This window comes from Netta rufina, assembly GCF_964035555.1.
Source record: "Netta rufina genome assembly, chromosome: 1".
Lineage (NCBI taxonomy): Eukaryota > Metazoa > Chordata > Aves > Anseriformes > Anatidae > Netta > Netta rufina.
This window is the reverse complement of record NC_140123.1, coordinates 181,007,084-181,029,697: the sequence shown is the minus strand read 5'-3', so window position 1 is coordinate 181,029,697 and position 22,614 is coordinate 181,007,084. Positions and strand designations below refer to the sequence as shown.

General features: G+C 41.9%; 1 protein-coding gene across 1 annotated transcript in view; it reads right to left on the bottom strand.

Annotated features, from left to right (window-relative positions):
- Nucleotides 1-646: 646 nt before the first annotated feature.
- CFTR (CF transmembrane conductance regulator) overlaps nucleotides 647-22,614 on the bottom strand; it is an 85,937-nt gene continuing 63,969 nt past the window's right edge. Inside the window, exons 21-26 of the mRNA XM_084296550.1 lie at nucleotides 16,903-17,145; nucleotides 14,927-15,082; nucleotides 7,609-7,698; nucleotides 4,403-4,575; nucleotides 3,225-3,330; nucleotides 647-1,765 (exon numbers count right to left, since the gene is read on the bottom strand). Of these exons, the coding sequence (XP_084152676.1) occupies nucleotides 1,559-1,765; nucleotides 3,225-3,330; nucleotides 4,403-4,575; nucleotides 7,609-7,698; nucleotides 14,927-15,082; nucleotides 16,903-17,145 (975 nt within the window). The 3' untranslated portion in view covers nucleotides 647-1,558. The remainder of the gene's footprint in view (nucleotides 1,766-3,224; nucleotides 3,331-4,402; nucleotides 4,576-7,608; nucleotides 7,699-14,926; nucleotides 15,083-16,902; nucleotides 17,146-22,614) is intronic.

Below are 22,614 nucleotides of genomic sequence, written 5' to 3'. Positions count from 1 at the left end.
CAGCCCTGGGGCTGGAGTTTTGTCAACACCTGCAGTAGTTCTGTGTTGGGTCTTAATGGTGAAGAGGAAACGCAACGCGTGGGGCTGGCAGTGCTGTGACCCTCTCCAAGTGCTCAGGGGACACCATTTCCTTCCACCGTGACCCCCTCCAGAAGCTCAGGGGACACCATTTCCTTCCACCGTGACCCTCTCCAGAAGCTCAGGGGACACCATTTCCTTCCAGGGCCCCAGAGCACCACACAGGCCGGGCAGGGACTGGGCAGGGCCGCTGAGGAGTGGGGCCGGGGCCCAGCTGCAACCCCTGGCACCCGGCCGCCTCCCAGCAGCTCTGGGTGGGCTCCCACAGGGAAAGGCCCTGTGGGTGGCTCCGCATGTGTTTATTTTTTCCAGTTAAAGAAAATAAAAATAATAACAGAGGTAGGTCTGTACCACTAGTGCACAAAGACAGCATGGGGCAGGGCCCGGCCTAACTCGGAGTTCTTGTAACCCTTGTTCTTGATAGTGTAATGTGACATTGAAGACCGGTGGCAAAAAAACAAAAGAATGCAAACCAAATATAAAACTTTTTGTACAAATATATTTTTCTTTATAGTACATAATCACTTTGAAAATACATCATTTTCTTAATAAATGTTTGCAACAATATTAAAATAAATAAAATATCCTAGAGAAAGTTCAGTTTCATCACAAAACTGCAAACCAGAAGAGTATAAAAACTGATTTCATTATTAAAGTCTACTTCAGAGAGGATTCTCCTTTATTTTTATTTTTTTTAGGCCACAGTAAGAAATAAAGGTGCCAGACCTACATGTGCAGACTGTTAAGAGTTCCTCTGCTAGGAGTCCTGTCCTTTGGCATGCGCTGCTGTCAGCCTGCGGGTGTGTGCAGGCTTGGGCCGAGCCTCCCAGGTTTTCTGAGGAAATCGCAGTTCTCCTGTAACTGTGGAGACATGGCAGATGGTGACAGGCTTGCCAGTCAATATCCTCTCTTCCTTCGTTATCACGGAGCAGTGCGCTGCTATGAAAGGGCATTTGGCCTTTTCTGCTAGGTAGGAACTGCCTCTGCCGCGTGAAGAACAAAGAGGAGGAAGTATGCTGTGCGTGTGGCTGATAGCGTCTCTTAATTTGTTCGCAGGAAGTGAATCCAAAGAAACCTTTTACATTTTGATTTTCACATTTTCCACCCAGGTTTGATTATTTTTCTAACATTCTGCCCACTGCCTGGACCTCTCACCCCAGCAAGAACATTTCTAAAAGTTTTCTGAAATAATTACGTTGGGCTAAGCATGTCACTTCTGCGTGCCACCCAGTTTGTACCGAATTAGAGCAGCTTGTGAAAGGAAGTCTGGTTTTACCATTAAAAGTGGCATGTCTTCAAGGAACATGAGAACTTGCACACGGAGGGGACGCCATTCCCAAATGCACATGCAGTCACTGCAGTGAATGCCTCCTGCAAGGGTACATTTGTGTGCAGTCCTACAAGTTCAGAAGTGCCGGTCCTGTCGCCACAGGGCACTGCTGAGAGCTTGCTCCAGAAAGAGGGGTGCCTGCCCCACATCTCACAGCCTCGTCTCCTGCACTTCTTCCTCTGTCTCCTCCTGCAAGGCGGTGATTTTGGGTCTAGGCTTGTGCTTGCTGGAGTTCCTGCGGTGTATCGGGAGCAGCTTAAGGCGATCAGCATGGCTGATGGCTTGCCTGAAGGAGCTCTTTTCATTCAGCAGCTTCTGAATCGATTCATATTGCTTCATTTTGTTGTCCTCGATTACCTGAAGAAACATTTCCCTCTATTAGGTGGGTAATGCCAGTGCTCACAGAGTCCAGCTAACACAGGTAACAGAGCAGGGGAGAGACATGACAGAGAGCTTCTTATACGAGGATAAGTCTAGTTTATGGTTTGAAATTTCTGATTACAGCCATTAAAAACTCAATATGTGGAAAAGGTGCCAACTGCTCAAGTTACAGTATGCCATTGGGCTTGTTGCTTTCTCCTGAAGACTCAATTTTTAATGCAGAAATAACTTTGCAGAGTCCCCAGGTACTGTGGTATTTCCCTAGCACTGCTGAGGTGATGCAGTTATGGAAGCGTTAACTGCAGGACTGTTACAACAGAGTTATCTCACAAGGAGAGGGAGACGTCTGCCAGCGAGGTGCCAGAAAGCCTGCTCTGCTTTCTTCCCAACCAACAAGGAAAAGACAGCTCTCCTCTGCTTGGAGGGACAACAGGTTTGCCCTGCGAGGCTGTGCCAGCCTGCACTGCCAGAAGGTAAATGACAGGAGAAAAGTCAGCTTCCCTTGCTGGCATGGCACTGCCAGCACAGGTGGGATGAGGAGCTCCTTGTTGGCAGGTGTTTTTTAGCAGCTCTGCTTAGGCTGTTTGGAAGATGGGAAACCTCCCGACACCAGCTGCAGCACAGCCATGCCTGGCAAGGGCTCTGGGTATTGGCAAAGGCTGAGGCTGAGTGCCCGGACAGAGCAGGGCGCCCAAAAGCGCGTACAACCTGCTCAGTAACCAGCCCACTCCAGCTCCAGGCCGTGTGCCTCCTGCTGTGCAAGTGCACCCGATGAAATATTACTTGGAAGAAGGTGTTTCTGTCTGCTAACGGAATGAAGATCCTCTCACGTGGAGGAGTAAACAAACTACAGAGAAAGGAATGTCGTTTTTAAGAACAATTGTGTAAGTTGCATTTTATTTCCTTTGCTAAGCATTTTTATATAACAAAGGAAATACTCTAAGACCTTAATGCTTTGCCACCTTGGTTAAACAAGAAAGGAATATTCGAGTGGCTTTATGAAAGAAATCAAAGACTCTGACCATCAGCTATTTTCTCAAGAAAGCCCTCTTTCCTCTGTACCCTCCTATCACCCAAGAACAAGTGCAGCCGGTTGTGCTTCTGCTGTTGAGTCCCTGAGCCATTTGCCAGTGCAGAGCACCAGGATCAGCAACCAGCTAGCCTGTAGTGGTTGAAAGGGAGAATCCAACTCTTCCAGGCTGTGACCCAGCTCGTCTGGACATAGATGGCTATGACAGCCCCTGGGGAAGAGCAGACAGGAGCGTGTTGCTCTCACACAGGTGACAAGGTTGCTCAGCTGATGGATGATGCCCACTGCGAGCTCGGAGCAGCAGACTTCATCACTACAGCCACTGCCATCAATTCCGCTCAGCACATGTTGTGCATTTATCAAACGTAATGAAATAACTGTCCCCAGGTTAGGAGAAATGCTCACCAGAAACCGCTGGCACTCCAGTATCGCTTCCAGCCTGTGCTCAGAGAGTATCACAGTGCAGTCTGCAAATGCATGCTTCAGAGTTTTTCTAATCACTTGGGAAGTTCTGAAAGGCAAATAATCATTGGTGTTCAGACTGCAGTGCACATGCCCACACCATCTGTAACTTTATTCACGCTATTTAGTCATCTAGCTGCATGGTGTAAAGCCGACGTGCGTGTACACCAGCACGTAAGTACAGCTCTGCAGTGTCTCGGCACACTGCACTCCTGCTGTGAAAGCACCCATCAGCTATAACATCAAGGCTGTAACTAAACTTCTCTGAGCCTCCATGCAGAATTACTAAAATGTACCTCTAAATACACTACACAACACGCATTCTTCCAGCCTAATTTACATTCTTGCTGTCTGAGCTGGAGGTAAATCAGCTTGGAGTGCTGAATTCACTCACTATGAAATCCCAGTCTGATGTAAGCTCTGGGGGACAGAGTCTCTTCCCCTCTGTTAATGTTTGCAGCACCCAACATCCTGCAGTTTCAGCGCTTACCTTGCATTGTGATGGTAATAGAACAGCAAGGAATAGCATGCTACAGCACTGAGCAGAGGTGGAGGAACACCCAAGGTTTTCAAATCCTGTTTTTGATGCTGTCTGGCTTTATGGCCTCACAGAGTTCCTCTGAGGCCACGTCGGGTCCTACCAGCTTACATTGGGCAGCAGGATGTTGGGCTGTCTGTTAGTGCACTGTTTGTGCAGGCTGGCTTGCAGCACAAAGCATGCACCCCCGCAGGCATGCAGGGGTGCAGCGGCACTGAGCGTGGCCAGTGACCTGTTCAGCCTTTCCCCACAGACACTTCAGCGTGACGCAGATGGGTACGGTGTATGTGGCTGCACATCCCACCCCCTACTTCACATCCTCAGGTCAAAGCAGGGCAGCTAGCACAGCTGAACTACTGCCAGCAGACTGGGAATGAATTGCTGCCCTGACGGAAACAGCCTTGGACTGTGTTCTTCCCCATAGGCACCCTCTGAGGTCACACATTTTACACCTCCCTTTTCACCAGGGTCTGTTCCTGAAGCTGAAATCAGATTTAGTACCAGACTAGAGAAGTTACAAAAGGTCTCTTTAGGGGGTGCTGCCTGACTGGTTTTCTTTCGTAAGAGAAGAAATGATACATACACAGGATCTAGGTGAGCACTCGGTTCATCAAGCAGCAAGATTTTAGCTTTACTGAGGACTGACCGGGCAAGGCACATTAACTGTTTGTGCCCGTGGCTGAGGACACAGCCACCATCCACAAGAACAAAATCCAACTGGCCTGGAAATTGCTCAATTACAGACTTCAGCCCAACCTGCCGGAGAGAAAAAGGAAAAGTCAGTGAGGTACAGTTACTGCTCACCGTGGGTATGATGACCAGTGCCTTTAATTTCCTTGCCCTTCACTTCTGACAGTAAACAGAAGATATAAATTGAGAAAAAACAGGTATCTGTCCTACGAAGACTACAAGCTAGTAACTGGATGGTATTAAAAGCACTGAAATATTTGAGACATGCAACATGCTAGGACTTATGTTGGGAAGCTGAGAGTTAATGCCCTGTTTGTTTGTCACATACAATGACTTTTGGCATTTTGACCAAAACCCTCTGAGTTAAAAGGCGAGGGAAAGCGATGTATTTTAAACTTTTTATCCAGAAGTGATGTGCGTCATTGGTAATGTTAAGGAGAGAGATTTTTGAAAGGAAACCAGGCCTCTTTGGTTACTAGGAGGGCAAAAAGAAACAAGCAAAATTCACATGCTACATTACATCAACAGAGAAAATAACCCAGGCCACCATGGCGGTTGTCTCTATGGCTCTGAGAGCATTTCCATCTGCTCCTTTTGATCTCTCAAAGGTCCTGTGCATTTTGCTCAGACTGAAGACACCAATGGCAAAATCTTTAGAGGGGTGCATAGGATGGGAAGCTGCTTCACTCGTACCAGAAACTGAAACCTGGCACAGGAGGTGTTTTCTGGTTGTTTCTTCCAGAGCTCACATTGGGAAGTGCGTTGTGCTCACCCTAAAGCTTTGCATCTTCCATGTGTCCAAACTGGCCACACTCCTTGGCATTTACAGAGAAATGGTTGTAAAATATGGGAACCAGAAAACATATGTGAGTTGCATTGCTCCAGAATACATTATAGAACTGCAATGCAACCCTAGTGGATTGTGAAGAGCCCCGCCTTGAATTTTTGAAATATTACTGATCTGCAATTCATTTTCATTCCAGGGGAAAAAAAAAAATCCTTTGTGTTTCCTTTTTATGTGAAAACCATACAAAACTGTGGTGCATGGGTATGTGTGTTGTATTTTTGAAGAGTTCATGCTTTTATTTATAAGCAAATCAAGGCTGCTGCATTGTCCTTCCCTCCTCCTAACATAAATGCTGCCCTTTAATGAAATTCTGCAACAGGTTTTCAGCTGGAAAAGTTGCTTTCTTCTTAAAACTGCATGAGATCTCTCTCTGTACCTCTCGGGTCTGGCCTGCTGCCTGCAAGAGCACAATTTAGCCCCCAAAGTCTGACAGATTCAGGTGTTGAAATATTGGGGCAATGACAAATGAAACATCTGACATTTGTCCAGACTACACCTTGCTCTCTGCAGCTGATTGCAGGGACCATCAAAAGCTGCTGCTGACCTCAGCAGCACTGTCTAAATCCTCAGCAGCCACTGTGGATCCGGACTAAGCTGGAAGTCAGCTTTCTTTCTGTGCCACGCTCCTGAAGTTACACTGACTCATTGCCTCTAGCGAGCCAAATTTCAAGAGCATGAACTTTGTAAACAATCAAATCACTCCTACTAAAAAGTATTACAGCTCTTTTTCTCTTCTATTTGCTTTGCACTCTCTTGTCTATTAACTGAAAAACTCCGTATCACATACAGATTTGCCAAACTCCCTAGTGATAAACACTTGAAAACAATTTTTTTCACACTGTTACAAATACAGTTTCACTCTTTAAAAACACACACACACTGAAAACCACGTTAAAAAGCAGCAGAACTCGTCTTTTTCAAGAGAGGGAATGTTAATCGACATTCAACTTCCCCCCCCCCAGCCTCAGGAATCAGAGAAGCACAATGCTGAGTGCTCCCTTGTCTCTGCTAGGACTGGCTGAAAAGCTCCTGTCACTTCATTTAACCAAAAATGTAGTGATGTTTTTATTTAACAGTAAATTATGCATAGACAGTGTCCATTTTCCCCTTTTCCAAAGACAGGAAAGAAATTATATAAGCCTTGGACTGAGAGCAGAGACAGAGTTAACCTCCTGGATGGGAAACGAGGAAACTCTCAGGTTAACTCCCACACTTGTAAGCATTTAATGATACTTGAGACTTGCTATGAACAAGGAAAATGGCACCAATTCATTTCTGAGTCTGTATTAAATAGGTCATCTGTAACTTGGAAAGAGACACCTGCTTTCTAGGCTGCAGCACTTCCCCTCCCTTAACTTTCAGCAGCCTTTTCTTTGGGCACGGTATACACCCATGCCGTTTATTAAACCCTATCAGAGCCAATAGGTGGCATCTTACAACCATAATGTGTGGTGTTTTATCTCTGGATGGAAACAGAACTGTAAAAATTTCCTAATCAGGTTCCTAATCGTGAGCAATTTGAAAACAAAAACATTGCTAAAACCTCAACATAAAATTAAATTAGAAGAAAGAAACCCTTCAGGTTCAGAAAATCTAATAGTCTCTGATTCTTATTCTCCGTGAAGGAGGCAGTTGCCTGTGACACAGATTGTACGTAAGCCTGAATGCAATGTCAGAGAGAGCTCCTTCTCAGCTAGCTCTAAGTTGGCCCAAGCATTGCAATAACTGGAAAATCTTTTGATGAAAGGTTTTTTCTAAGCCGAGTATAAATATTTCCCATTGCAATAATACTGGTCTTACATCTAGGACGGGCCACAGAAATTCCCCACTTTTTTCTGGCCTCTAAGATGTTTGCTAGTCATCTTTACACTTCTCAGTTGAAACATACTTTATAGAAATGTCATATGTTTGGCAAAGCATTAAAATGACAAAAAAATTACAGGATTTTTCACTGTCTCATTTTTCTCCATGCTTTTTCTCTCAGGGTCAGCCAGCAGAGTTGTACATAAAACCTCACCTATGCTAAATCACTGCACGAATAACTCAGGCTGTGCTGTGCGGAAGTTTATTTTATTTTTTTTTAACTCTGACAAAGGCAACTTTTTTCTTATTAAGCAATAAGGAAACACGGTTTATAGCCTGGCATTATCTTTTCTCAGCACTTTGTTGAGATACGCCAGTCGTTTGACCTACACTGTACTCTGTTGTAAGCACCTCACCAGAGGGACACAAACAACACTGAATGGTTTTACCTCTTCTGCGACTTTCCATATTTCTTCATCATTCCATTGCCCATAAGGATCCAAATTCTTCCGAAAAGTTCCAGAAAATATGAATACTTTCTATGAGAAAAAAGATGTATAGATAGATAGATATGAAACATCATGTAAGACATTATAAATTGTAAAGTATACAGAGAAAAAAGTCACCTTCTACAGTTACCAGGTGAAGTTTATTGTAGATTTTTAAAAAATTTAGAAAGCATTGTTTAGGGAAAAAAAAAAAAAAAAAAAGTGTTTTTTTTTTTAAAAAAAAAAAAACAAAACTTAGTTTTTGGCAATTTTCTTTGTAAAAACTAACCCAAACTTGACTGCAAAACGTTCAAAATCCCATTTCAGCAGTTTTCAGAATAAAAGTTTTTCTGTATTTTAAGTTTGGAATAAGTCTTTCTAAAATCATTTTGACTCTTTATTATTTGAAACATAGACAGAAAAGATCACTAACCCAAAGTGTGTGCTTCCACAATTTCACTTTGAGGCAAAAAGCCTCGTGGACATTTGGCCATGTTCAGGGACACTCTCTTAAGTCGTTCCTCATCAATGAATTTGTCTTTCTCCAGTCACTTGTCGTCCAACACATTTTAGCGTCATCCTGTTACCTGACACTTCACCATGTCCCAGTCCTATCTGCAAAGATGTTTTCAGTCTCGCTCCCGGTGTCACGTCCCTGGGATGTGATGCAGCACAACTGATTCATGAGCGCAGCCCCAGCAGGCTGCTCACACAAGAGGCAGCTCTGATGGATGCTACATCCACTGTGCTCTTCCTCCTCTGTCCTCTGCCTTCCTGATGCCACAGAGGATGATGAGGATGCACATTTCTGAGAACTGAGAGTGCATCCTTCTTGCTCTAAAGTTTACTACTGAATTCTGCTTTCTTTCATCAGTTTAGACAAAGAGATTTAAACAAATATCCCTTAGATACATGTTTTGTGGCTTGAAAAGCAATGACTCAGATGAAATTAAATATTTGTTTGATCTCTTTTTACATGGGGTGGGCGTGTCACATCAGTGGAAATGAGGTTCTTCAAGTGACACTGAGATTGCACAACATTTCTTATGAGATAACACTGGGCTGCTGCTTTCTATGCTGCTTGCTCAGTACACCTGCTGCTCACAGCAGGGAGAACTTGCTCTCAAAGAATGTAAAGTACTGTGTTGGGAAATACTACCATTTGCATGCTCTTTCCTTGTGCATACGGAACAAATATCAAGAGGAAGGATTTGAGACAATTATTTTCCTCTCCTTTTGTCCTCCTACAATAAAATATTTATTTAGAGATGATAAGTTGAAATGCAAGTAATTCACAGCCAAATAATTTCTGGATGAAATTAAAACAAGTCTTGGTAGTCCAATGATACTGAAAGCAGTGAAGGACCAGCTGCTCTAGCAGAAAAGGGCTGAGCAATATAGTTAGGAGATACTTTCCCGGAGTGCGGCCTGTCAGCTGTCTGGCCCAACCTGGGAACTTGGCATTCTTTCATCAGATTTCAAAGTGATTTATACACACGTTTGCATTAATCATTTTGTTAAGATTAATTAGGAGTTTAAAGGTAGCAGCTAAAATAAATCATTGTAATTAATTTACTTAATTAAGGGACTCAAACCATTGGCAGTAACTTCTGAGGTGTAAGAGGGAAGGAAGTATCTTGTTCAAGAGAGCAGAGAAAACCAAACCCATGTTGCTGCCCTGCAGCCACTGGAGGTGCTTACCTGAGACCCCTTCACTGCTCCACAAGCAAGAACTCAACTGAGCCTCAGGGAAGGCAGCAGAGTGTTCAGCTAACAGGCTTTGAGGTACCTTTGGCAGATACCAGGGAAAGAGCAGCGCCTTTCCTTTATAATCATCGTTCCCCTAACACCGAATGCTCAATGTGTGCAGCACCGTCCTGCCCCCTGCCCTGTGCTGGTGAGTCGGTGTGCGTGGAGCTACGTGTGTGCAGCAGGACGAGGGCCTTGCAAGCAGCACTTTCTGTCAGTGCGGTGGAAATAAGAGCGCCGTGGAAGCAGGGTCAGGCATGGTTTTGTTCGCACGTTGAGCGCCATCCACTTAACTAAGGGAATAGGTATTTTCAGTTCTCACTGGTGAAGAATAGCTAACTGAACAAACCAGTTTTGAAGAAGATAGGTCTGAATAACATTCCTGCTGAAGTGCAGCAGGGAGAGAAATAAAGGGAACCACTTTATACAGAAACTGCTGTTATTTCTAATAAGTGTGCTTTCAAGAAGTAGGGCATGAAAAGCAAGCTATTCCCCAAAATACACTTTTTTTTTTTCAAGGTAAATATTTAATTGTCCCGAATTCTGGTATTTTCTCTATTCATTTCAACACCCCCTTCCTCCCAGCTCATTAGAAACCACATAGGCTTCACTTGAGTAAATATGGTGTTAGTCACATGGGCCATTTACAGTCCAGTTAAAAAGAAGCAGAAAAAGAAAAAGAAAAAAAATCTTGAATGCTACAAGATTAAAATTAAAAAAAAAAAAAAAAGAAGGAGGAGGAGGAAAGTGACTCCATGGGTTTGTGTGTCATTTATAAATATGGAAGAAGTTGGAATAAGGAAAGTGGTGGAAGGGGAGCTGGATGGCTGGGGAGACTGGCAGTAAGTCTGGAACCATTTCCTTCTTGGTCATTTGTTCATATTCGCCCAGGCTGATAATGGGTGTGATCACACAAGAAATAGTTTCTCAGAGCTGACACCCATCCACAAGCAAAAAGGCTTAGGAATATAAATAGAGTCATGTTTATGTTCTGCCCACCCCAAATATTGTAAATCAACCCCTCTAAAGGGCACTAATCCCCCTCAGTGGCTAGAGCCTCTGCGTATTGGTTATGGTGTTGGGTATACTGTTTGTGCAGATAAGCTCCCTAAGTGATTTAAGTGTTGTGTAGAGAACCAAGACCCTGACGTACCTATGGAAATGCATACAGAAGAGTCGAGGATCAGTTTACAAGAGGCTGATAAGGAGTGAAAATACCCTGGCTGTGAGCAGCTGCTGTCGCAAAGACCCACGCAAGCCCTGAGCCAGACCCATAGGCCAGCACCCATCACTCTGCTCTTCTTGGGAACCCTTCCTTGTTCCCCTGTGCCCAGGGCTGGAGAGCAAGTGCAACCTTAGCAAGACCCATGACACCAGCTGCACACACAGAGAAGTTAAAGTAACGGCCATATCACCTCCATGTTGCCTCCTCCAATTTGTAAATATCATGGCAAGAATATTAACACAAAAGAAAAATGAAATTTTTATCCGAATGCCTTAGTATTAGGTATGGAGGTTTTGTTTTTGTAAGTGTCCTTTACTGACTGCATTGACATTAAAATATTTACAGTCAACCATAAGAGCATGTGAGCAATGAAGATCTTTGGCACCATTTTTGGAACCAGTTCTGTAAGGTTCAAAGCTCTCCTGAAGCTACTAAAACCCCTGCCTCCCACAGGTGCTGTGCTCCTGGAAGCACTGAACCCATGCACAGAGGATAACTGGCACAATGTCCCGAATGAGCCTGTGGGGTTCTTATTGATCTCCACCAGTGTTCTGTGCATGGGCCTGGGGCAGCAGATGCTCCCAGGTGTGGTGGTGCTGACATGCCTTGATGCCCTGCAGGAATCCAGACTCCTCAAGACCTTCACATTAGCGCCTCCAGGGTGCTGAGATTCCTGGCACAGGAGTGACTGGGGATGGTACAAAACAGCCACTCCTGCGACCTCCAAGCTGATGCTGGAGATAGGCAGACAGGCAGATATAACAAAGTGAGATGGCGTCTGAAAAACTGGAATTACATAGGTGAAAGTTGTAAAATGTCACTTCTTCAGTGAAAAGAAGGAGAAAAAGGGAGTCAGCTGGCAATCCCACTAACAGTAGTAATCTTGTTCTCCATAATAAGCTTGATTTTAACTCTATACCAAATATTTAACGTAGGAAATGCTGTGATATCTACCAGGATGATTAAAAGTCTAAATATGAACAGAACACTCAAGGCTCAAGGAAATATCCACTGTGACACCTTACGGATCTCAGGTTTCTCCTTTTTTGTTTTAATGGGAAATTGGCTCTAGATCTCCCGTTCTCCCTTCAAAGATAAATTTCTGGGTTTGTTTGTTTGTTTCACCAATCTAGCTCTATCAAATTGTTCAGGACATAATCTGCTTGAGGACCAGTATGCAGAAGAGCTTCAGTGTGATGAAATCGGATGCAGCTGGCTTTCCTCACCAAACACATTGGAAATGTGGTGGGGAAAGTCTTGTGGAAGAAGCATCAGAAAGGACTGCCCGTAAAAAGGGATGATGGGCTGTGATTGTGCTTCCAGCAGCCTGTTATCGCTGAGTTACTTTTTTACATGAGAATTACAAACATCCTGTAGGAGCCGAGCTGTGGTTTAGGCTGTGCTTAACCAGCGCCAGCCTCTGACGAGGTGCAGGAAGGAACTTCCTTGTGGGTGCTCCAGGAAACTTGTTTTATATGATTTACCAGTTCGTGCACTGACAGCTGCATTTGATATACTGAGAGGAGCAGATGGATCTTTGCCTTTGCTCTGGCTCAGTGTGAGCCCTGACTGCCTCTCAGGCTCTTTCAGCACCTCCTGCCTGGAGCAGAGTGCAGTACGTGCTGCCATTAGGACTCCGTAGGTGCTACGCAGACATCCCATGACGTTCCCATGGAGGAAAAGTAGCTTTTTTTCCTTCAAATTACAAAATTTAGGAGGAGAAGAACAATGCTGGGAAATTTTCATGAGGAAGCATGCCTCAGGTCAAACTAGCTCTGTTCTCTTGTTGTTAGTGCAGCCTCTCTCCTAAGGCTGTGAACATCCATGTGTTGTTATAGGCCAGCCTCCCAGGAAAGGAAAGGTGATTTTTTTTTATTTATTTTTTTTCATTCTGAAGCTGCAGGTGAATGGCAGAGAACAAAAGGCTCTCTTTGTTCTGGTGGAAAAGGCGGAGTGGCATAAGTAATTTCTCTTCCCTGCTGGGAAAATACTGGTGAAAACATTATTTCACTCTGAATGTGGGAGCTTTTGAGGTATAATGTGAGGTTTCTCAGAAAGAGATTTGGACAGAAGCTGTAAAATGAAGCACGGAAACAGACTGGCAACTTGTGATTTCCAGAGAATGCAGGGCTGAGATTTTTTGGCATTGATCCATGTATCATGGACTTCCAAACTGAATTAAATGTGTGACTTGAACAACAAACAATGTGTCTCACTAGCAGAAGAGCAAGTTACATTGCTCACGTAATTAACATTTCTCACATTTGGCTGATGGCTGCAGAGTGATGTTTCCCATACCATCAGTGATTCTGCAGAGAGTTCTCATCTATGGGAATTACTAATCATAGTTTTCAAAGTGACAGCAAGGCTACTAGTAACAACGCATTCAGTTTTCTCTCCAGCTCATGCATTCTCAAGGCTATCTGTAGATGGAAAACAAAAACCCTGCTGGGCACCCACATCCCAAAGGGAGGAAAAGGGTGAAAGCAAAGGATTATTATGGGAGAGACAGGGAAGCCCCTTCTCACACAGAAAGTTATACTATATCACAAAAATGTCCCAATGGAGACAACTTACTCTCACAAAAACACCCTTCAACAAGTCATATAACATATCTGTTCTACATACTAAACCATCAAGGCAATCTTTGCCAATCTAGACACAGCTGTATTTACAATCCACAGCACAGCTACCTTGACCTGAAAGGGTGACATTTTTTTCTTGCTTGCAACCAAAAGTCATGCTGACAGCACTGAACCAGTGGTAATAAACAAATAAAATTTTACAGGACTAGACAGAAATGAAAGAGTTGCAGAGCATAGAAGAAAGGGTGACAGATCAGCTGCCACGGGGCAGTCAGCCAGGCTCAGCCTGGTGGGCAGAGCTGGGCCAGGAGGAGAACCTGAGCAGTGACTGCCTGGCGTAGCTGGCAGTGAAGGAAGAGGCTGCTCTGGCAAGGTCAAAGTGCTTAAAAATTGCTGCCTCTGGCGAATTGCTGCACCCTCAGCAGCTCTATGAATGACACAAAGAGGAACGACACTGATGATGTGCTGGAGGGAAGGGATTCCACGCAGAGAGACCTTGACAGGCTTGAGAGGTGGACCTGTGCAAACAACAGGAGGTTCAACAACGTCAAGGGCAAGGTCCTGCACATGGGTTGGGGCAATCCTGAGCACAGATACAGGCTGGGCAATGAGTGGATTGAGAACAGCCCTGTGGAAAAGCACTCGGGGGTACTGGTAAATGAAAAACCATGAGCCAGCAATGTGCACTTGCAGTACAGAAAGCCAACCATATCCCGGACTGCATCAAAAGCAGCATGGCCAGCAGGGTGAGGAAGGGGATTCTCCCCCTCTGCTCTGCTCTTGTGAGACCTCACCTGGAGCACTGTGTGCAGCTCCGGGGCCCCTAGCACAAGAAGGACGTGGAACAAGTCCACAGATGATCAGAGACAGGAGCACCTCTCTTATGAAGACAGGCTGAGGCAGTTGGGGTTGTTGAGACTGGAGAAAAGAAGGCTCTGGGAGACCTTACAGTGGCCTTCTGATGCCTAAAGGGAGCCTGCAGGAAAGCTGGGGAGGGACTCTGTGTAAAGGAATGTAATGATAGGAGAAGCAATAATGTTACAAAGAAATTCTTCAGTCAGAGGGTGGTGAGGCCCAGAGCAGCTGTGGATGCCCCACCCCTGAAGGTGCTGAAGGCCGGGCTGGATGGGGCTTTAGGCAGCCTGGTCTGCTGGGAGGTGTCCCTGCACATGGCAGGGGGATTGAACTACACGGTCTTTAAGGTCCCTTCCAACCCAAACCATTATAGAGTTCTATGAATTTCAGGGCATGACTCTAAAACTGCTACTAGCCTATCAAATAAAATAAATAATGTATAGTATTGACACATTAAACATAAAACATGATGGTTATAAAACAGGAGGTAAGAACACCACTGACTGTATTTTTTTCTTTAGGTGGCACCATCTTATTTTGAATCAACATGTAAACCATTTCAGAGGCAGAGAGATAAGCAGGCTCTAAACTTTTGTTTGAGTGTAACTTCTCATTTTTTAGAACAGTTCTTGTAAGGGTAACAGAAATTCTCAAAATGTAGCATTTTCTGCAAATTATCACTTCCATCCCTCCAATTTCCCCTTTCACAAAATCTTTGCTTTTTTTTTTTTTTTTTCTTTTTCTGCTTCGTATCCTAAAACAGCTACCTTTCACCCTAAAGGTAACTTCATGCGTATGGATATACAATCAATAAAAATAAAGGTACACAATTGCCCTTTTGCTGCCTATAAAATATTTTCATTACCTGAGGGATCACTCCAAAGGCCTTTCTCCATTGCTGCAAGCTGACTGTGTTCCAGGAGATGCCATCAATCTGGATATCCCCTTCTGTATTCAACAGTCTTAAAAATGCAAAAAGTAAAGTGCTTTTTCCTGAACCAGTTCTTCCTAAAAGGCCCACCTGCAATGCAAATTCATAAAAGCAAACACTTAATATTGCTCACACGTTAACCACAGACTAAGGCAGCAATACTTAAGAGATCTTAGCAGCGGAGAGCAATCCAAATGGCTCTCAGTGGGATGGTGTATGCCATTCATTTGGGAATGATAAAAGCCTACAGCAAGGGCTGAATGAGACACTGCTCCAGGCTCTGTTTTGCTGGTGTAAACCTTCAGAACTAACTAGGAAAGACAATCCACTAGTCTATGCTTAGCCAAAGGACATAAATTTGCTTATATATTATTTTTTTATTCTGTAACCACCAGCCAAAGCTGCAATACTGACTTTTTCAATAACTGGATTTTATACAGCTAATCTGAATTGTGGTCCCCAAGTGTAGGCTGTGTTTGTCAGATGACAATATAAATGTGGAGGTGATGTGAGGACTCTTCCTGCTACCTGGCATCCTTTCCACAGCAGTGCCTCAGACCAAACAAGACAAGCAAATGTCTATGCTATGTGTCACCAGCAACTTCAGCAGATGAGAGCTCTCCCTGTTCATGTTTGCTTTTCCCTTGCTTCCCTACAAATCTTCTTCAGTTTAAGGAGCATGCTCCAATTCTGGACACATTACCTGTGAGTGCAGGGTTCATCAGTGGAATTGGATAAAATGTCTAAATCATAGTCATTGTAAAAGGATCTTTGTTTTAATTGTTTTGCCCCTCCTCTGTACAGTACAAAAGTATCTTTCATTCCCATTACTCCTCTGCTTCAATGGATTTTCCAGGAAGTAAATCAACCGGACTGCAGCAGCACCAACACCTCCACACTCCAGGAATCACAGGTTGCCTCTTCTCCATAGGCAGAGTGGTTTCAGGATGGTGCTGCTGGAAGTCAGACCCCCAGTATCAAAGTGTTGATGCCCTCAAACTTAGCAGATGAAACATTCAGTTCATGTAAACTAATACAGATCTATGAAATCTGGCAGAGTCTGATGCTGTTCAAACAAGGAGCTGAGAGCTGCCTCATGGCGAGGCTGGAGCATTGTCGCTGAACCTGTTTTCCCATCTAGGTGACAGAGTTAAAATTGGCTCTTCATCCATACAGCTTAAGCACAGGAGATCTTGCAAGTCTTTCTTTCCACCCTACTGGGGATGATACCTCAGCGTGAACCTCAAGCAGAGTGTTCAACACCTGCCTAAGTGCTGCCCTGAAAAGAGAGCTCTTTCTTGAACGTAACTCCACACATGCACTAAGATTAGTTAGGGGGTGGTAAACCTTTTAAAGAATAGAACTGTTTATTGTTTGCTATATAATAATTTGGCATAGCCTACAGCACCCGTGGAACACCCCTCTGACCGCCGAGCCGCTGGTGCGTTGATACCCTTGGCACACCAGCCGGTATTCTTTCGTGCCCTGTTCCACCTGGGTCAGTGTGCCCCCAGCATCTGTGCTCATTTGCACACTTCCTTGTCCACAGGAGAAGGAGACAAGCTTCAGGCACCGCAAGAGGACTTGGAGAACTGCTGCATATATATTTTACCTTTTTATTCTGCTCAAACACCCTCACCATGCTTCACTGAGGTGTAAATAACTTCAAGACTTCTAGGATACTTAAGCCATTAATGATTATCCTTGCGATTTTTGTCCATAGCTAATAATCATACAGATGAGCTCTTTTTTCAGACATTTCTGTCATTCAAGTCATTTTGATGATTACCTTGTTCTTCAATAATTTCATGTTTCCATTTACAAAAACTTACTGAGTCAATAAATAGGTTTATAATGACACCTCCATAATTAATAGAAGTCAGATCAAAGACAACAAAACAGTGCCTCACCGTCTGCCCTGAACTTATTGTAAAGGAAATGTTTTCCAGGACAGCAGCTCCTCCTTCAATGTATCTGGCCGTAAGGTCCGTCACAGTCATTTGGCCCCCGGATGGCCAGTTCTTCTCATCCTTTGCATGCCTGTTTTCAATTATAAGGGCATCTGAAAACTGATTATTCTTCTGTGGCTTAATGTTTTTCATCTCTTCTGTTGGCATGTCAATAAATTTAAATATCCGGCTGACAGACCGCATCTAGGAATCAAAACAAACAGTATTCTAATTATATTTAGTTATCAAGCAAAACAAAATAAAATTATTCCTAATTCCTAGCCAGAACAGTGAGTCTCTTTTCTGTATAAGATATACTGTGATATAATTTTAAAAGGTAGGCTACTTCACTTATAGAGCTCTAGATTCTCTTTCTCTTGTACTCTCAACACTGGCCAAGCATGTGATTCTGCTTGCTTTATTTTAAAATGGGCACAATAGTTGTTGTTGTTGTTTTTCTTTATAATGTATTGTGAAAACTGTAGATGAACTGTATATATGAAAGCAAACTATTAACATGAAAGAAATCCTGGAGTCTTCATCCTGTAGGGCGTTGCCATACCTGAAAACTGAATTTCTTTGAATAATGATTAGTCTTCAAAGATCAGCCGAATGCATGGAATTTGAAAGCTGCAAAGCTTTATGATCAAGTAAAGAGTATGGTCATCAGACATTATCATCTGAATATTTATGAGAGATTATCTACAGATTTTTAGAAAAAGAAATAGAAGGAAGTTCCATCGTAATTATTTTTACATATGTAATTGTGCATATTATGTGAAGTTATCAAGTCATGGACTTCAGACAGAAATTGCTATCTGCTTATAGCTGTCTTGGTGAATTTTCAAAGTGCAGGACTAGAAGTAATCCTCCATACCTCATACATAACCTTTTATAAACAGGTCGATTAAATAGATAGTTAGTTCATCTCCTTCACTATAACTTCACTGCTCAGGTCATCATAAAACATACTTTCAGGGCAGGTTTGTTCTTGGGCATTTTAAAATTTTAAATTCTAAGCAGTTCTTTTTTCCTAGCTGCTTTCCCCACCTATTTGTGGGGGACCATCTTAGATCGAGTCACCCTTTATTCTCCAGGACTAAAGAAAATCCAGGTTTAAGCCTCTTTCTTAGCATATGTTCTCTTTCTCCAGACATCCCAGTTCAAATTAATCTTTCCTGGCTGATCAGAACATATACAACATTTTGGATGATGTTTACAGGGACGTGGTACAAATGCATTGGTACTTTCCTACCTATATTTACCATATTAACTCTATTAACACATATTCTTTACTTCACAATCACATTTTATAGTCATCCTTTGATCAAGCAGTGGTCAGCCAAGCTTTCCTCCACCTCAGGCATTTCTAACCGAAGAGATTCTTACTTACAAGAGAGGTTATTCTTAGCAGTCTCTAAGTTAAGCCTTTGCACTTTGTTTACTGAAATCTGTTTCATATTTGTCATCTGAGGTCACCTAATACCTTTTAACTCTCAGTGTTCTTTGTGCTGACGCTGCCCTTCAGCTTTGTGCCTTTGGCAGATTTCTTCAACACATTTTTTTTTCCTTTGTTGAGAGCATTAGAAAAAAAAAAGATTAAAACTAGCTCAGTCACAAACCTAATCTTTGTTGAGTAGCCTGTCTACAGCTTAATACTTACAGCTTAATGCCTTTTCCTTTCTATCCAATTCATTAACTAGTTTACAGTTTTGTAATAATCCTGATCTCCCTTCATTTATATAATTTCTGAAACACAGCTAGAGCCAGTGCTTTCCAGAAGACAGATCAGATCAGATCTACTGCATTACTTTTGTCTGGAAAATAAATCATCAAACACAGTTATCAGGTTAGTCTGACACAACCTAATTTCAGCAAACTTGAGTTTATTCCCTCTGTAAGCACTGCATCTTTGCTTACTTCTTCAAACTAGTTTCTGAAGATTCTGCCATCAGACTAACAATCTGCTGGTGGCATCAGTGACTTCTAATCTCTCCTTTTTAACTGAAAGTAATGTTTGTTATCATGTGCCACCACCTCCAGACTGGTGAGTTCATCTAAAGCAGCAGTTACCAGATCTCCAGCTTCTCAGACAGTTCTATCTGAACTCTGCGATGAACTCTGAACTGGGTCCAGTCCCACCCAGTATGAGTGCATTGGTCTGCCTTATTCCAGCCCAGTTTTACAGGTTAAACTGAAATGCCCAACTGCAGAACCCAATCACATTCAGTTAAAGACTCCACTTTTAGATGGACCAACTCAGTGGTGGTGTATGTAACTCTCCACTGACTGTACAGGAAATTTAGGGAGACCAGGATTATACCTTAGGTGTTTATTTGCATTATGTATCTACAACTAGACTTTTGTTTGTTTGTTTGTTTGTTTGTTTGTTTTTCATGTAATTTCCCATTCAGAGATTATAAATCCCATTCCTACCTTCCACTCCACTTCCGACTCCCAATATTAAACACTGTCATTACTGAAAACTGAGACCAAGTATTTGTCTAAAGCTTGGGCCATTTGCAAATCTAACTCTGATTTTGTCAAGTTGTGCTTCTCTTTATGCTTGTTGATCTCCAATGCATAGCTTGTTTTCATTCTGTGGAGACTCTCATTACTAATATGCTTCTAGAGAATGTTGTTAATACCAGTAGTTTTAGAGTCTCCATAATTTCCTGCTGCTATTCCCATGCTACACAGGAAACAAATTCCAACCCCTCACTTCAAGCAGACATGAGTTTCTTCTACAACCAGGTTCCTATGCACTTTAGTCCACCTGATTGAGTTAACTACAGTCTTTATTTTGCCAACATTTTACTTTTGAAAGCAAGAGTAAGCTATAAGACCGTATCAATTCTTATTGGTCATTAAGTCCAATTAAGTACAAAATAAGTAAGTAAATATATACACACATTGCTACTGCATCCAGGACTATTTGGGCCTTATTATTAGCATTTGTTCTCTAATCCGTACTCCCAGATCTCTCTCTTTAAAGACATTATGGAAATCTATTTTTACGTCTTTGACCTTATTTAAATGTTTTTGTATTCCCTCTGTAAACTCATTCTACTTGATGTATTATCATTCCTTCCTGCTCTTTGATCCAGATTGAAATATTGTTAGGTGGATTTTCAAGTTGGAAGCAAATATAAATAATACCAGGAACTATTAGGAAAATTGCTTTCATTTCTCATCACCTTGAAATAAAACTGTGACAGAAGTTTTGAGAGGCATGCTAACACGCAAGCCTATCAATCACAATTTCCATCTCAACTAGTGTGCAAGATGGAAAGGCATGGTACTCATCATGTTGACATATGAATGGCATCTCATGTTGGTAATGAAAACAGAAGGACCTTGGACAAGACTGACAATTGTTTTCCTGTCTGACTGTGTTTAGTAAACCCCCTCAATGAACACCATGCATTTATTTTAGTTGCAGTTTTTTTTTTTTCTGTTTTTTTTTTTTTTTTTTTAACCTGAAATCTTATATTTTTAGAAATATCACAGCTTCACAAATACTGCGTATTCTTTCCTGGTTTTGTCAAGATCAATGAACTTCTGTAACTGCCCCAAAGATCCTACTACTAAATAGCTAATATCTGCTAGGAAGACATCTGGCCAACGAGCCTTACCTTATAACAGAAAATTTAATCTCTGTTTCCAAGCTCCCCTGACAGATTTATCAATCACTTCACACGTGAGGATATTTTAGACAACTTAATACTTTAAATCAATTCAAAAAGATGCTTTCCCGATTCTGTAATTTGCATTATGATTTAGATCTGGGCAGAATTCAGCATAAATGTCAGCAACATTTTACAATGATATCCATTCTTCCTTTCACTGGTAGATATCTTCTGTCATTCATAATGACAGGTATAGTGTAGGTGACAGCAAGTTTCTTATCCATTATTCCCATCAGCAATTTACCTGCTATATTCACATTCTCCAACTAATGCTTTAGAATAAAGGAGTATATTTACTACTTTCAGCTAAAAATGTCTAGTTCACAATACACTATTTTAAGCCTTGCCTAATTGTATTTTACTGAAATTTTAATAACATTACAAATTCTTTAATTTACTTTCTCATTAATATCACTTAAACTCTTAACGTTGGATGAGAATTCATAATATAATTATGTAACCTGTATTTCCAGATTGTGGAAGAAGTAATTCTTTTACAAGTAACTTAATACTATTCATTTCATAAGGCCCTATATTCTTCTGCTAGAAAGAGCAGTTACTTTCTCCAAACTGGATAGGCACTGTGTTTAACAGCAGTGCTGCACACACCAGCCCCTCAAAAACAGGCCACCCACAACATGCAGCGTGCATCTGAGAAACGCTATGAGGGATTGGTCCAATGGCTCAAGTTGTGAAAAACAAACAAACAAACAAAAAATGTGCAGTTAGTCATTGTGAAAACTGGGTCAGTGCAGGCAGACCATACGTTATTACCAAGGTTTCTTATATTTTGCTGTTATGTTTTGGCTGCACTTACAGGTCATATAATCCTCTTCCAAACTGCAAAATTGAAATACTTAGTACAAACTTCTAATGATATTTTTATTCTTTCTCGTATTGCTTTTCAGACAGAAAAGAAAACGTTCTCACAGATTCTTGTTGATTCTGTGCCCTTCATTTTGAGAGCTGTCACTATGATGCAGATTATACAGTCAAGTCAATTTTACAATTTCTAAAGTTTTACTAGACTAACAGTGTTCTCAGGTTTTCTGATGACCATAGTAAAATGTATATAGAGATCATTTCCTAGTTAAAAATTACCAGTTGAACAGGTTCAAAGAGAAATAGCATGGAAAAACAAAAGCATGAAAACCAGCTGTAAAAGCAACATTATTTTTCCTAATTTTTTCTTTGGTTCCCTTCTCTACCATGCACTATAATTCTTCAGCATCAGTGATGTACAGGATGGGGCACTATGAAGTTTAGCAAGAGTGTTTTTAATATCTATTTTGGGGATTCTTTTTATATCTCCTTACATGAGTAATCATGGCAACAGTGAAAGCATGGCAACTTCTTGTTCCCTGATAAAAGGAATTGTCCTTCCCAGTTTTAGTGCTGCTCCTGCAGGATACACATCAGTGAAGGAGGAGGCTATAAAGCATTAACATTCCACTGGGACTAGCCAATGCTTATCTGTGAAGGCATCTGTTAATGAAAAAGTTGTTTTTTATTTCCTTACAGAGAAAAAAAATATATATATATTTTTTTATATATATATAAAACATATGTAATGAGACTGCCTGGTGGGATTAAAAAAAAAAAAAAAAAAAAAAAAAAAAGAAGACCAGCTAAAGAGGTTTTAGTAGAAATGATCAAAGTGAGGAGATAAATCTAGCCTAACTGGTAGCTTTAAATGAAACAATGGATAGTTGTCAGAGTGACCAACATATGTTTAAAAAAAAAAAAAGGAGAAAATGAGTAGATAAAGTATCAGGAGATGAGAGAACAAAATGCCAAAACCATTACGGGGTATTAAAAGACAATAGGGATTTTTCAGCTAGAACCAAATAAGATTTAACAGAAATCACTTCAAAGAAGAGTATATCTGTGCATGTAAAACAAAAATCCAGAAACTAGAAACTCAGATTGCTTGAAAATGTATGCCAGCATCACAGAAAGCTGTAGAAGGAGACTGCATGGAATT